Raw genomic sequence first — 16,563 nt, 5'->3', positions numbered from 1 at the left:
TTAAATGGGGAAGTTATCGAGCGGTGGCAAGAGTATTTTTGGTGAACTAGTGGATTCACTCGATGCACATGCCTCGGAACAGGTAGTAACAGATGCAGACAATTGAAATTGCAGCCATTTTGGTGGATGATGTGACTGCAACAGTTAAATATTTCCACCGCATCAGGGCTACAGGACTGGATGATATCAGGTTAGAAATTCTAAAGGCACTAGACATTGCTGGGTTGTGGAAAGTTGACTTTGCAACAGGCAAACCTTTGATTCAGTAGGAGTAAAACAAATTTGGTCCTGGACACGTAACAGTAGGCCATCTTTTTGTTTTTGTACAGATATTGGAGGGATACTTGTAGGCACTGTTTATATGTTTTTTGTGGATTCAGGTTCAGGAAGACAATAACCGTGTACCACACAATGTTTTTTGGAGGCGGATCAACATTATTGGATCCCAAGACCATTGAAGAATGAGATTAATGTTTGTACTTTCATTGTTAATTCAGACATCTTCATAGTAGGCACAGGACTCTATCAACATGTCTCCCCTCCTGAATGTGATTTTTCAATAACAGGTTATCAATGTGTAGCCTGTCTTTGGATAACATCTGTTTAGAGGATGTGAGGGTTGTATCTTTGTTGTTTGCAGATGATACTGTCCTCTTAGACTGTAGTGAATGTGATGTTCAAGTGTACAGAAATTATTGACTGCTAAATGTTAAGCAGCTGGGAAGAAAATCAGCACCTTCTTTTTGCAGATGATAAGGCAACAGAGGACTTCAGGTACAGGATCTTAAACGTCTTAGGGTCTTATTGACAAGTGACGATAGAAGGATCAGGATATTGACTACTGAATGGTTAAATTGACAACAGTACTGCAAGCTCTATATGGGTGAAGCAGTATCTAAGTCATAGGACAGATATTTCACTTTACCAATCTATGGCTCCATTCTCACTTGTGGTCATGCGCTTTGGGTACCAACTAAAAGGATAAGATCTGGGGTACATGTGACAGAAATGGAACTACTTGGCATGGTAGTGAAGTGCTCTTTCTCTGATAAAATGATACACTTTGCAGTCTGGGAGGAACTCCAAGTGCGGGCATTGTTCCTTTGTGTTTTGAAGAGTCAGCTGAGGTGGTATATGCAACCTGTGAGGGTGCCCTTAGGAGTCTCCCATAGAAAGTATAGCAGGCACTGTCCAAAGGTAGGAGACCCTAGTGTCGACCCAGGGTATGTTGGAGGAATTGTATCTCTCAGCTCACCTGGGAATATCTGTGATTCCACAAGATGAGATGGAGACTGTTGTTATGGACAGGTAAATGTAGTCTGAGCTGCTCAGCTTACTGCCATTGAACTGTCCTCAAGACAAAGTTTGAGAACATGAATGAATGAATGTTAGATTTGTATTCATAGTGCACAGTGAAGAAAAGTTGTGCTTTGTAGTTTTGCCCATCATGTTTTACTGTCCAGTCCCACATGTCTGTGTTCCTCAACATTCAAACCACTGGCAAGTGGTCACACATTCACAGTGCTTATCCATCTGTGCATGATACCAGCATGACAGTTATAACCTCATATCAGTGTATGCTGAAGTTAGAACTTGGCTAATTTCAGGGGTAAAAGTGTAGCATACACTATGAAATGTGCAGTGCATTTGTGCAAAATACTAATAGTCATAGTACCAATGACAGCTTCTGCCTCCACCTGCCTGTAGTTTTATTAAGTCTTTCTTCTTCTTTCAGGTATGCCACTTATGTACTGGTTTTCTCGAAGAATGTCATTATGGGGAACCATCTCATTCAACCTAGCTGTTTTCATCAATCTCATCATTGCTTTGTTTTACCCCTATGTGGAGGCGACATCCATAGGTAGGAAAACTACACTGTATGCATCTGTGTTTGTATGTGTACATATTCATTTGAGCAGGCAGGTACATAATATCTATTCAAAATGTCTGTCCATATGTGTGAATGTTTTTTTTTCATTTATTTGTTAACTGGGGATTGAGCACTGACCCCCCACTGACATTTTTCTGATTCAGTCTGTGAGCACTGTCTGATTAAGTGACTTGCAAAGAGAGACATGATAGATAAATGGAGGCTGAGATACTCCAAGCCTGGATTACAGCAAGCAGCTTACTAACAGCTTATCACTATACTGCTCTGCACCAACTACTAGACAACTGCTTCCTGTTTGTGGATGGTACTGGTGAGTGTCTCTGGCATTCCTCGGTGATGTCCACATAAGGATAGTGTGGGACTGCACCCACCACTGCACACGCATGGAGTTCTGTTCATTAAACTCAATGGATGCATTTCCACTCTGTCCCTACTGTGATGCCAATGAGGGATAAAGTTCATTTAAATAATGTGAAACAAGAATGACAAAGGCAAAATACATCATAGCACTTAAGCTACCAAGTGCTGTGATGCATATATACATACTAGAGAGTACCACTTTAGCAGGTGTTATGCATATTGCATTCTTGAATATTGAGTCATACACTTGATTAGAGGAATTAGATGTGCAAATATGTAAGTTTTTTAAAACAATGCACACTGAGACATAAGTGATTTCACAGATCATTAATTTTTAATTTCTACTAGGACTACTGATAGAATATGTAGTTCAGAAACAACCTGTCTAAAATATTACATGTTTAACTAAGATAGCATGGAGAACCATATAAAATTTTTGCTGAGATGTAAGCACTATAAAAGAGTAAATAGTGATAGTTTAGTTTTAAAATGCTAGGTTTGAACATACAAATGTAACAAAAAGGCCAAGGTGTGCCTTCAGTATGTGCCATAGAAACAAGGCAAAATTGGATTGCGAGTACATGTGGTGAACAGAAAATTTATGTTTTGTCCTTGGATCTTGTTCAGGGATAACTTGATAGATAAAAATAATACTAGTAATATAATGAGGAAGGTGGAAGGAATATGTATGTGTGTGTGCATATGTGTGTGTGTGTGTGTGTGTGTGTGTGTGTGTGTGTGTGTGTGTGTGTTTTATAAACGATATGTAGCTATATATACATTTGTCAAGACACTATTCACTGGACTTCCAAGATGGCTGCACATGGAGTAACAGCTTAATTCTAGCACTCGCAGTGCGAAAACAGAAACTCAGCAGAGATGGCTAGTGGACTTATGTGTTTCTGGGTAAATTTCAGTAACTGGCAAGTAAGTGAACTGTGTGGATGTCAGGAAAAAATACAGAGAACCTGAAGGAAAATCAGCTACAAAAGGTAAGGAAAGAACACTGACTGGGAAAAATACTGCAGCTGTTCAGCAAAAAGCAGTGCAAGCTCCAGACATGACTTCCAGTAACCTAGAGGAAAGCATAAGACAAATGCATATAGACCTGGTTAAAATAAATGAAACACTGATGGAGTTTATCAACTCAGACAACAAAAGGTTGTAAGAAATGGAAGAAGTTTTAAACAGATATTCAGATGAGGTGATAAAACTACAAAAATTAGAGGCTGAAATGGAATAAAGGCTGGCTCATGAAGATATATTTCAAAAAATAATAGAATTAAAGTACAGAGCGCATAGGAGAAAACCTGAGATTTTCATTTGTACCAGAGAAGCTGGAAGGAATAGACTGTATTTATGGAAGCACAAATAAGCAACTAGACTGGTATTCCACAGCAGGAGTTGTTAATTGAAAGGGCACATAGTGTGTATGCTCCAAACATGGCTATGAGGAAGCAACCTAGACCTTAAATAGTAAAGATGCAATCCTACTAGCAGAAGGAGTTGATTCTGAGAAAAGTGTGGCAGAAGGACAAAGTACTAAAAGTTGGGGACAGCAAAGTGTTTGTGGACAATGATTACTCGTACCAGGCAGAAGAGGAGTACATTTATTCCAATATTCGGGGAATGTTGAGGAATAGACATGAGATTCAAACTGCTGTACCCAGCTATCTTCAAAATATTCTTTCCTGAAGGGACAAAATAATTTTTTGATGAAGTATATGCTAAGGAGGAAATACAGATGTCTGTCCAACAAAAAGTGTTCTTGTAAGAAAGACCACAGAGAGACTGTGCCAGTGAAATGTTTTCCAGTGTTTCAATGGAAAATGCTGGAGAGAAGGAAGGGAGCATGAGAGTTAACTAGAAGAATCGAGAGTATGTTGGAAGTGAAGCAGAGACAGGATCTGGGGAATAGAGATGAACAGGAATAAAACCAGTAGCTTGGAAATTGACAAATGTAGGACTATAAAGCAGTCATTATATTTGTGAAATATGGCAGAGCAAGACAATCTGGAAATATTGGACTTTTTTGGACTTTGTTGGACTTGTGGGGGACTCTAAAGTATATGCCCTACTTCATGTCATTAATGTTTAGAAAAATACTTAGGGGAGGGGAAGAGGAGGAACAATATTAACTGTAAGTAAAACATTTTTAATAGTACTATTTTTATAGTCTATGATTTTCTTTGCATGTTATAAAGTAAAGTTTTCTCAGTTGTTTTTAAGAGTAATAAGGATATTATTGTAAACAGGTGCTCCTATTTTTCTTTGCCCTTCTCTCTTTCTCCTTGTTCACTTTTGAGAAATGTAGGCACTGCAATGTAAAAAAAGTCTTGATTAAAAGAGCTTGATAAAAGAAAAATTCATGTGCTTTTTTCTCATTCTTGCATGAGGAAGTGACTGGATTAAGGCACTTAGCTTGATCAAGTAACAAGTTTTAAGAGAAAACAAGTAAACGAAAAGAATATTGAATATTATAAGGCTTTTTTTCTAGCAAATAAATGTATGCTTAGTAGGAATTATGTATCTGGTCCTCATGTCTCCATGGAAACAATCTCATAAAGAGAAATTGGCTACAATCTGATAAAGAGAAATTGACTATGAAAAAAGGAGAAATTGGCTAGGAGGTAATATTCTCTGAAAGCATTCAGGTATTTTCCTAGCTGGGAGAGCTAAATAGATCAGACAAAACCAGACAGCACTTAGTAGAAGTACAGGCTCTACCACGTGTCTTAGCATGGATATACTTTCTTTTAGGTTAATTGAAGTCTGTGAGTGTGGCTGTTAGTTCAGACATTTGTTCCTATTATGAGGATAAAACGTCAGTAGTTGAAGATGTATATACTGTAGTTTTATGTGTTAGTATTACGTTAATAGGTTTTAGGTTTTAGGGGAGTGTCTGTTTTTTGGTTGAAGGCTTTCAATAAAACAAAAAAGTTTTGTAAGATGTAACATAGGCTGGATTGTATAAGACAAGAAACAACTGTGTAAAATTTCAGACTGCCAAACTGTTTATGCATGTAACACTAAAGATAGAAGTAGACATTTAACAAAAAGCTGGCATACATAAAAGGTGGGAATAATAACTTTTTAATACAATGATGCTTTCTGTAATAACTTTAAATGTCAATGATCTTACAGATAAATACAAAAAACATAGTCATGAACTATATTAAATTATAGAGTGCACATATTTGTGCTACAGGAGATACACTTGGAAAGAACTGAACATGTAAATTTAATGAAGAAAGGTTTTCAGGATGGTTATTCTGATGAATACTTGGGACAGAGGAAATGAGGAGTACTTGTATTAATTGCAAGAGGAGCTCCAATAGTAATAGAAGAGGATAAAGAAGATAATAATGGAAGAATTTGGATTTACAATTGGTCGCGCACCATGTGAAGGTAATGGTGTATGTGTGTGTATATGTATGTGTGTGTGACAGGGCTGTATCTGAACTGGAAAGGCCACTGCCAACGATAAACCATATTTACAGCTGTTAACAGCAATGAATATATATTTCCCACTACTTTAGGGTGTTCAAAGCAAAAACACACAAGTGGAACAAATCAAACAACACCTCCACAGCAGAACGTAGAAGCTCACAAGAACTATACAAAAGTCCATACGTTAAAATTAATGCTTTAATCGAGCTGACTTAAAAACTGGATTCTTTAAACAGTAGAGCAAAAGCTGATAAGTCCCTTCATATTAATATCAACGGTCTTTTTATCAGCTTTTGCTCTACTGTTCTACGTTCTGCCGTGGAGGTGTTGTTTGATTTGTTCCACTATTTACAGCTGCTGGTAACTTTTCTGAATCCCAGGGAGAGTTGTAACGTATGAGATATCATGCATCTGGAAACAAAGTATGCGATATCCATTAATATTAATGCATGTTCATATTACAAAGCTGTACATGGTTAAGTAGCTAATGAAATATGTTGCCTTTAAGTCTTCTGAAAGAAATGTTTGGTAGGCATCATGTTTCTCTATTCCTTTATTTGCATTTTGGCTTTACTGCTTGTCCAGCACATTCGTTCTCTTTGTGAGAAAAACTTTATATGCATAACACAGCTAGTTATTTCATCCATTGAACTTATGAGGGAGGCCCTGGGGGTATGTTAATCTTCACTTTAGCTGGGAACAAACAAAACTGGTACTTTGATGTTTTTCATTTTTACTGCTCTACTGACTGGTAACATTTACTTCTCTAGCTGAGAACTTTGAATAAACAATCACTATCAAATATTATTTCAAGACCTTGATACATGATGATACATTTTGCCTCTGTTTATCATAAAGTAAATTGATCATCTTGTTAAGACATGAATTTAATGATAATGTTCCATGATTTGTGTTTTGGGTTAGTTGTTTTTAAAGTCAGACATCTGTGAATTCTTTGTATAGAGAAAGGCAGAACAGTTAAAACTATATTTGGCAATCATTTTGACAATGCTGAATAAGGTATGTTCCTTTTGAGTTTTCACATACATTACATTCTAATTTTATTCATATGAATTTGATTTAATTTTTCTAAGCCATCAATTAACTTTATGAATATCAGTTTTGCTTTAAAATAAATTGCACCTGTGTTTCTTGATTTCTTTCTGTAGTTTATAGGCAGTTCTAGGTCTGCAAATTTCTTCCAAGTAACTAGCAATCAAATTGGTTCCTGCTGAGTAGAAGTTGTTACTAAAACTCTATGACCTGTAAAAACAACTACTGTATTACAAAAGGTGTCATTTCTTTATTTGGTGATGGCTGTTTTCCCTGTTGATTGTTCTTTCTTAATCTCAGATACAATGATATTAACTTCCGAATGTTCAGCTTCTAAATTCTTTAATCATTTATTATAATTAATTGTTTGCAAGGATCTACACTCAGTTTTGCAATGTTCTTCCTTTCAGGAATGTGATTTTCTGTAGTGGTTACTACACAACACATATATTTCATATATTTAATATAGCTGCACTGGTCTCAAGAGAACGCCAATATTCTGACATTACAACATTTTATCATTATTAGATCGACCATTGGCAACAACATATGATGCCATTGTGCCTTATAAAATACATAATTTATGGGTGCAACATTGCATTGTCAGACATAAGCAAGTAGCACTGTTATAATATAGCACAATTTCATGTATTACACAGATTTTAAACAACAAGCAAAGAGTTAGGGCTGGAACATCAGTTTGGCTTTGTAAAAGGCAGATCATGCCTGCTCATCCTGGCTAATTTCTTTGAAAGGATTATTGAGGCCATGACTAAGGGGCATGCAATCCATAGTGCTTATCTTATGATAGGATTATTGGCACACTATCCCAAGTGAACATAAATACATACATTGTTCACTGGATTTGTAGTTGTCTGTCTGGCAGAACCCATACTGTTAAAGTTGGGGGGGGGGTTATATTTGCTGTAGACAGAAGAACGTTACTGGTAATGTCCCACAGGGTTCTGCCCTGGGTGCCATTCTCTTTGATAAATACTTCTGTGACATAAACACTGATAGCAAGGGACTTTGGCTAACCAACAAATTGTCCAACAAGGGCTGGACCAAACAAAAGCTTGGTGTATTATTAATTATGGGTTTCCACTTATAACCAATAAATGTAGCATAGCTTCCTTTGGTAAATCCAGCATCACTACTAATTACCATGTAAATAACTTTCCATTTAAATCTGACACAGTCACGAGGGACTTGGGTATGTATGTTCATGACTGACTCTTCTTTTACCATGTCTCTGTGCTAATTACAAAATCCTTCTACTTTGCCCAGCATATACTTTGTGGTATCTCCTCAAGGTCCAAAGAAGTTATAGTCCCACTTTATTCCTCCCTTATTATGTCCATTATTGAATATAATACACCCTTTGATATGTACCTCACCAGGCACATAAAGCAGCTTGAGAAACCTAAGCATTTCCTTACGAAAACGATCTCAGGTCTTAGTTCCTTTAGTCAATCTGATAGACTAAAAGCTCTGTAGCTCCACCCAGTGTCATGCTGGCTGTTGAGGGATTATCTCAACTTAGCTCACCTGCTATGAGTGATGCAGCACTCTTTGAATTCCTTCATCTAAATAAAACAAGTGGTAAATCAAACACCTGTACGGGAGACCTAAGCCTACACTATCATATCAAGAAGAACAGATGGCATGGCAGATACATAATGCAATGTATTCCCTGTTTCTGACACACTTACCTTACCTGATCAAGCAGAGTACCTCTCTAGCAGCCATTAAAACCAATCTGGATGACGACATGGACGACCACAAATTTTCACCTTGAATATCTGAAGAAAATTAACATAATGAGGGGCACTGCTGGTTACCCATGAGTACTCAGTGATGTGGCTGAGCTTCTTGATGGTCTACTTTAGCCATAAGCTTAGTACAAACCTAAGAACCTATGAATGCAACTTTTCTGAGTGGGAAGAGGAAGGGTATAGTAATTACAGGAAAAAATGTCATTAGAAAGAAGGGGCTGGTCAAGAGGTCCTGCAAAAGAAGGTTAGCACTACTGGAAAAGCATATAGTAACTTCTAAAAGTCAGGCTGGTCATGAAATGCCATATATCATAATGTGACATTAATGCCCTTAGTAAAGTATATAGGTTCAAATCATTAAATGTATGCAGCTAATGTTAATAGTTTAATACTGTACATTAGCAGTAGCTAAAAATATATATATATATATATATATATATACATATGTGTGTGTGTGTGTAGATATATGTATTTAGGTTGATTTGCATCACTTTGTGTTTACTAGTACTATTTTCTCAAGTGTGTTAGATCAACAGTGCTGTTTTTGTTTTTATGCTGTCTTGGTTTGCATCTATATTCCTTGTGCCCATGGTAAGAATGACCAGTATCAATTATTTTCCTGTAGAAGAGGACTCATCTTGCAAACAGTTATCTCTAATGTTCAAAGGGATTTACCAGATCAGTTTTGGATGGAGTTTTAGGAAGCAATAAATACATCTCATGTATTTTGTAAACAAATATTTAGCATGACATTTATGGCGTCCCATGTCATAACTTTGTCTTAAAATTTGATTTTATTCAATTAGTATAAAACTGTCCTTCATAAAAGTTATGCAACAAGGCTGCTGACTGCCATGTAGAGAGGAGTCATAGGAAAAATATTGAGAAAATCTGTGCCAGAATATTTATAATCATAAATTGGTGAGACTACCTTTTAGTTTGCTGACCCTTTTCCTTATAATGTTGGTAATTTCAGGTATATTGACCTATAAATTACCACATAACCAGTATTTTAAATACCTTTTTGAATACAATGTTTTGTATTCAAGAAGCAGGCTAAAATGAGCTTGTGGTACCCCAAAATGTATATTCACTGACTACAGAATCACAGCTGGGATTCAGAAAACTTTGTCACATTGGGGTGACCAATTTTGCTTGACTAGCAGCATTGTACAGGTTTTATTTATTATTTATTTTACATTTGTTTAGTGGGAGTGTCCCACTGAGCCAAAAGAAAAGGCATGTTTTCAGAGGAGGCCTGGAGAGAAAAGCTCCAAGTTACATTTTAAACAGTAATTATCATAGAAAAAATACAACAATCAGTGTAGTACATGGTGATACAATTGAGCTGAAATGAAAGGCAAAAATAAAAACATCAACAGTAATACAACAGGTTGCCTACAATTCAGAAGCATAGTTACTACTAGCAGATGATGCAGAGCAGCACTACTGGTCGACTGCATTTAATAATTCATAGATACCAGTGATATTCCGAACTGGTGCTGTGTGGATAGGCCGCTAGCAGATAGTACAGAGCAGCACTACTGGTTGACTGCATTTAATAATTCATAGATACCAGTGATATTCCGAACTGGTGCTGTGTGGATAGGCCGCTAGCAGATAATGCAGAGCAGCACTATTGGTTGACTGCATTTAATAATTCATAGATACCAGTGATATTCCGAACTGGTGCTGTGTGGATAGGCCGCTAGCAGATAGTGCAGAGCAGCACTACTGGTTGACTGCATTTAACAGTTCATATATACCAGTGATATTCCGGACTGGTGCTGTGTGGATAGGCCGCTAGCAGATAATGCATAGCAGCACTACTGGTCGACTGCATTTAACAGTTCATAGATACCAGTGATATTCTGGACTGGTGCTGTGCAGATAGGCCGCTAGCAGATAATGCAGAGCAGCACTACTGGTCGACTGCATTTATCAATTCATAGATACCAGTGATATTCTGAACTGGTGCTGTGTGGATAGGCCGCTAGCAGATAATGCAGAGCAGCACTACTGGTCGACCACATTTAACAGTTCATAGATACCAGTGATATTCTGGACTGTTACTGTGTGGATAGGGAGATCATGCAAGATGATGTGGATATGAGTCTGCCTTGTCTACAGTCCCATGGGAGTTGTAGACTACTTATCCCAGTAGACTACGTATTCTAGTGGACAACAACGTATGTGAGGTTTTACTTATATTGGCTACAGGGACCTTTCAGTGACCTACTGGGAACCAGTGGAGGTATCTCAGACATTTGCCTCAAGAATACTCTATCAGTTTCTCATTGTCATGCTTCTTCATGTGGGTGAGCATATGTGTTTATGTGTTTTTTACATACAACAGAGGAGAGGAGGAACACTATGTAAGACTTCGATGACATAGCCCATTTCCCTGAGGTATTGGGGGCCATTGACTGCATCCACATTAAAATAAAGACTGGTCCAGAGGAACTGAAAAGGAGGTACATAAACCACAAAATATATCACTCTATCAATTGCTAAGTGGTCTGTAGGGTATGATCTGTAATGCAGTCAGCCAGAGACATTTCAAGTTGTGACATACTTGTTGCACCCCACTCCCCCATGTAGTGACTCTGGATGTGTCCAAGCAAGGCAAGGAGCAGTTATGCAGTGTAAGTGTGCAGAGTATCCCTCCCCACCTCCATCCAAGGTAGACACAAGTACTACAGTGGCTTTTCATCTATCTTGCTTGATTTTGCAGAATGTTCTAGTTTCTGTCATATTTTTATACTGTTAATTATGCTTCTTATTATTCAGAAAGTGCCTGTTGCTCTATGTTTAAGTAGCAATGATTTCACGACCATCAGGTAAGCTTGTCTGAGATTGTAAGATGCAAGTAAGATTTAATAAACATACTGTTAAAGAAGTACCAACATTGAAAGCCTTTTTGTTGTTGCCATGCAGAGAATACTTGCATAACTAGATAACGTATAAGCCTTGGGTACTGAAATGCATATGACAGTATTTGTAATAAAGGACAGGATTACAGTATTTTAAGAAGCTCATTACCTTTGTTGGAGCCTTGCAGTCATCAATGCAGGCTTTACCCGTAAACTAAACAGAATGCCAATCTATCATATGTGTGGTCCATAACCTGTGCAGTAATCCTTTAAGCAATTTATCTTGAACTTGTTTCTTGTTTGCTGTTCATTTTTTACTTTGATCATGTTTTCCCAATGAAGCAAGTAGATAGTTGTCAGGCAGCAGGTCTTTTTTGGATAAGAAACATTTTTACAAGCGGGGGGTATCATGGCTACTTTCAGCATGTTACTTGGTACTTGTTAAAAAGCTGAATATAAATTATAATTAGAACTGCAGTGCAAGGAGAAATGGTTTAAGATGAGTGCTGCTTGTTTTTCTTGTACTTGATTTTGACTGGCATTCCAGTAATGTATTTAAAAAGTAATTCAGTTTTTCATGCCTCACAACTTTTTGTTTCCGTCTAGATATTAAGTAAGCTGTCATGCAGCCAATGCATTGAAATATTTTTTTTCTTCTACACTTCATTTTGTCTTGATTGGACTCTGATAATGATGGTTTGGCACCCAGGGCAGCGTATTTAATTAAAGTTCCAGTTTTTGTGGTTTTGAGCATAGCTCCTCCCCTTTCTAGTTGGCCACACCCCTTCCCATTGGCCCTACCCATTCAGCTGTCTCCTGCAGCCCCCCTTCGATTTGAAGTCACCAGCCGCCACTGCTTACAGATGATGTTTGTTCTCCCTTTCACTGGCAGCAGAGGATGGTCTCCAACCAGAGAATCCTGCCATTGTTTGATGAATGTAAGCCCTCTGAAATCTGAAAAAATGAGGCTGTGATTTTGGTGTTGGGTTACTGAACTGGAAAAGTGAAAGCCTGCTCTTGCAGTTGCACTGCTGCTTACTGAAGAATGAAAGACATTGTAGTGGAGATTTCAGAGGAGTATTTGGACATGCGTGAAGAAAGATCCATTTTAATAATGAGACTTGATGCTGTGTTCCTGAGAGGAAAAATACTGGATTTATTAGAAGTATTTTTATTTTGATCACATTATTACAGAGAGGGCAGCTGAGTTTGAGCAAAGATATAGTCAAATGCCTAAATATAATCTGTCACTCCCAGATGCAATGTTTGCTTGTAATCTGTTAGATACTACATGCTTAAATGTGAAGTGTAGACAGCATTACCAGCATGTGCTGCACTTACTGAAGTCAAACCTAAAGTGCATTTTCAGAGTAAAGGCATCAAACACCACAGCATGCATTAACATGAGACACAAATAAAGCACATTTGACAGAGCAGAAATGAGGTAGCAAGTTAAGTGGACAGAGCAGCTCAGTGAAGCCATCATAACTGTGTACAAATCCAATAGATAAGCTTGTCCGGAGAACTAAATGTGTTGTATCTCCTAGCACTCTATCATTCATCATCGACAGCCTCTTTTTTGCCATTATTCTTCATAGAATTGTGGGTATTGTGTGAGCTGTCACCACCTCCTTTCTCAGTTTAGTGCCACTCTCCTTCCTTCCTCAGGAATTGTGGGTATTGTGTGAGCTGTCACCACCTCCTTTCTCAGTTTAGTGCCACTCTCCTTCCTTCCTCAGGAATTGTGGGTATTGTGTGAGCTGTCACCACCTCCTTTCTCAGTTTAGTGCCACTCTCCTTCCTTCCTCAGGAATTGTGGGTATTGTGTGAGCTGTCACCACCTCCTTTTTCAGTTTAGTGCCACTCTCCTTCTTTCCTCAGGAATTGTGCCTGGAATTGCAGGCCTCTTGTGCAGTCCATCCATCACTTTCCTGGACATACTCATTTCTCTTGCTTTCTTCCTCTCTCTCAAGTCCTCTTCACCAAATCATCATCTGCTTTCCTGCACTTGTTCCGGAACCACTGTAATCTGTTCTTTGTTACCTTTTCTGCAACTGGAGCCACCTTGGCATCTACCCTGATGCTGTGATTTCTTCATCAGTCCCACAGTGTTCATCCTACAGTTCATCTTCCTCAACTGATCTCCATTACTTCTGGCTTCCTCACCTTCTCTGATTTACTACCCAGGTATCTGTACCATATATACATACTGTTGATAGCTCTGTTTTGCACACCTTACTTTTCAGCTTCTTTGGCATTCTTATATCATACACGACCCCTGGCTGTCTGTACCATTTGGCTGCAGCCCCTCTAATTCTAGTTTTGACCTCCTCATTCAAGCTTCTTTTCTGTTCATCCACCCCACCGAGGAACTTGAAGCTGTTATCCTGTTCCACTGTTTTCCCTTCTATCTCAGTTTTTAGCTTCTTCTGATTTCCCCCATTTACTGCCAAAAGAACTGTCTTATCTGTATTCATTTTCATCCTGTGTACCTTCAGTTTTGCATTCCATTCCTCCATCATTTGCTGAAGTGCCTGTTCAGAGTGTTCTTGTAATGCCACATCAGCTTACAGTAGCTTTGTGATATGTCCTTTCCAACTTGTTTGGTAATGTAATCCATCACTCGTGTAACAGCAGTGATCTCACAGCTGAACCATAACACATACCACTCCCACTAGGAACCTCTCTTTGAGTCCAGGCACATGTCATATTATACCATGGATCCTTGTACATAGCCTGGAATAATTCCGCCAAAGTTTCTGCAACTCCTAACCATTGTAGGAATGCCCAAATCAGCTTTCTTGGAATCTTTTCATATGCTTTCTCCTAGTCTAGGAATGCCAATTTGGACTCTTTCTTCATCTGTAGTCCCTTCTCCCCAGTCTTTCTCACTGCAGTTATCATGTTGGTTGTGCTGCATCCTGATCTGAATCCGAACTGCTCTTCTCTCTCCTTACTTTATAATATTTTGTGTATTTGTTTATCAGTCACCATCTGCAACATAGGGGTCTGCCACCTCTGTACTGTCCCCATTTGTGAATGTCCCCTATGTTGTTGTATGCTTGCAGTAGGATGGTTATTCTCCACTCTTCTGGGATATGCTTTTTCTCCCCATATTGCGATGAGTACTCTCAAATGCCATTTCTCCCCTAACTTAACCATCATCTTCATCTTATCTGCCTTGACCTCAGTTGAGTCTGCTGCTTTCCATGACTTCATATTTCTTAGTGCCATTCTTATTTCTTTTGGGTGGGTTGTACTTCCTCTTTCATCATAAGCTGTATATAGCGCAGTATGTCTCCTTTGGATTTTTCTTCATTCAGTAGCTGCCGGAAGTGCTCCTTCTGTCTGCCTTTGATGTCCTGTGGACTGGTGGGCAGGATATGATGGTATCTGTTATGAAGGTATCTAATAATCTTCTTTGTGTTTCTCTCTTTGCCTTGCAACCTGAAAGAGTTTCTTTGTGCCATCTGCTGAATCACTTTCCAGATGCTGGGAATGACTTGGTAGTCACTCCTTCTACTCCATTGTCCTTTCCTTACTAGGAGGAAATCTACCTGAACTGCATATTGATCACTCAAAAATGTGATCTTGTTACTGTCTGTCCTGATGAACAGTGTATTGACTACCATCAACCCATTTACTAAACAGAAGTCTAGAATGGCTGCTCTTTCTTTATTCCTTTTGCCCCACCCATGTAGGCCCAGGCAGTCTTCATATTCTGTCTGTTCCAATATGACTATTCTGGTCTCTCGTTATCAGCACTAACTCATGCAGTCCTGCTTTATCTAGTAGATCCTGCAACTGCTGCTTGAATACACTGTTTTCCTTACTATCACAACCCTGGTTTGGAACATCTGCTGAGATTATGAATGTTGTCGTATCTTTACACTGGAGTCTGATTACTATGAGTCTGTCACTAATTCTGATGGCATTCTTAGCTGTCTTTAGAAGATTATTCCTCATTATAATTCCCACACCATTTCTAGTGTGTTCTCCTCATGAGTAGTGGACTCTAAATCCCCAGCCGTCTGGCTTTGCTGCACTGAAAGCACAGGCTGTCCAGTCTCCTCCTTACCATGTCATCCACTTCTGTGCTGCATCCTGTCAGTTAACCTACATTGAATGTAGCAATTCTTAGTTCATGTTTGGTAGATTAATCGTTTTTTACGTCCAGCTTTCACTCAACAGAGCTACCCAGGCAACCAAGACTGGGCAACTGGGCACTGGCTGGTGTATAGATTACTGACCCAGGGCTACAGGGCTTTATGGAGGGCACCCTGGCTTATAGAAACACATAAACTTCTCCTACCATTGGCATGGGATCCTGGAATAGAATAGTCCAGGTCCTCAACCCACTTATCAGCAAAACCCCATGCCTATTTTTAGCAACATTAGCCCACTTGACCAAATCACGTAGAGCCAATTTTTACACCACTGAGTGGCTAGCTCTGACAAAGTGTGTAGTCTGTGATCCATGCCCCCCCCCCTATCTAGGAGATACTGTGTATCACAGTTTATGCTGAAGAGGTAGGACTAGACACCTCTTCCCTCGATAGTCACCATCTAGAGTCTGTGCTGCTGCCACATTCATTTTTTTTTTTTTCGAGTGAGTTTCAAGTGGACGGAACAACTCAGTAAAACCATCATTACTGGGTACAGATCTGATAGGTAAGCATAGCAGGAGATCAAAATGTGTTGTATGTCACAGCACCTATCACTATGTTAAAGACGGTCCAGACACAGGTGAGGAAGTTAAATTAATCTAGAAAGGTAAAATATCTGATGTCACAGCACCTATCACTATGTTAAAGACAGTCCAGACACAGGTGAGGAAGTTAAAGTCATCTAGAAAAGTAAAATATCTGATGTCACACCACCTATCACTATGTTAAAGACAGTCCAGACACAGGTGAGGAAGCTAAAGTCATCTAGAAAGGTAAAATATCTGATGTCACAGCACCTATCACTATGTTAAAGATGGTCCAGACAGAGGTGAGGAAATTAAATTCATCTAGAAAGGTAAAATATCTGATGTCACAGCACCTATCACTATGTTAAAGATGCTCCAGACACAGGTGAGGAAGTTAAAGTCATCTAGAAAGGTAAAATATCTGATGTCACAGCACCTATCACTATGTTAAAGATGGTCCAGACACAG

General features: G+C 38.7%; 1 protein-coding gene across 1 annotated transcript in view; it reads left to right on the top strand.

Moving 5' to 3' along the window:
* ITPR3 (inositol 1,4,5-trisphosphate receptor type 3) overlaps positions 1–16,563 on the top strand; it is a 2,403,054-nt gene that overhangs the window by 2,086,875 nt on the left and 299,616 nt on the right. The window contains exon 49 of the mRNA XM_044076491.1: positions 1,736–1,861. Within this exon, the coding sequence (XP_043932426.1) occupies positions 1,736–1,861 (126 nt within the window). The remainder of the gene's footprint in view (positions 1–1,735; positions 1,862–16,563) is intronic.

The sequence above is a fragment of the Protopterus annectens genome, chromosome 7.part0 (genome assembly GCF_019279795.1).
Source record: "Protopterus annectens isolate FY-2018-M chromosome 7.part0, PAN1.0, whole genome shotgun sequence".
In the NCBI taxonomy this organism is placed as follows: domain Eukaryota; kingdom Metazoa; phylum Chordata; order Ceratodontiformes; family Protopteridae; genus Protopterus; species Protopterus annectens.
Note: the sequence above shows the minus strand (reverse complement) of the source record. Positions and strands in the feature narration are given on the sequence as shown.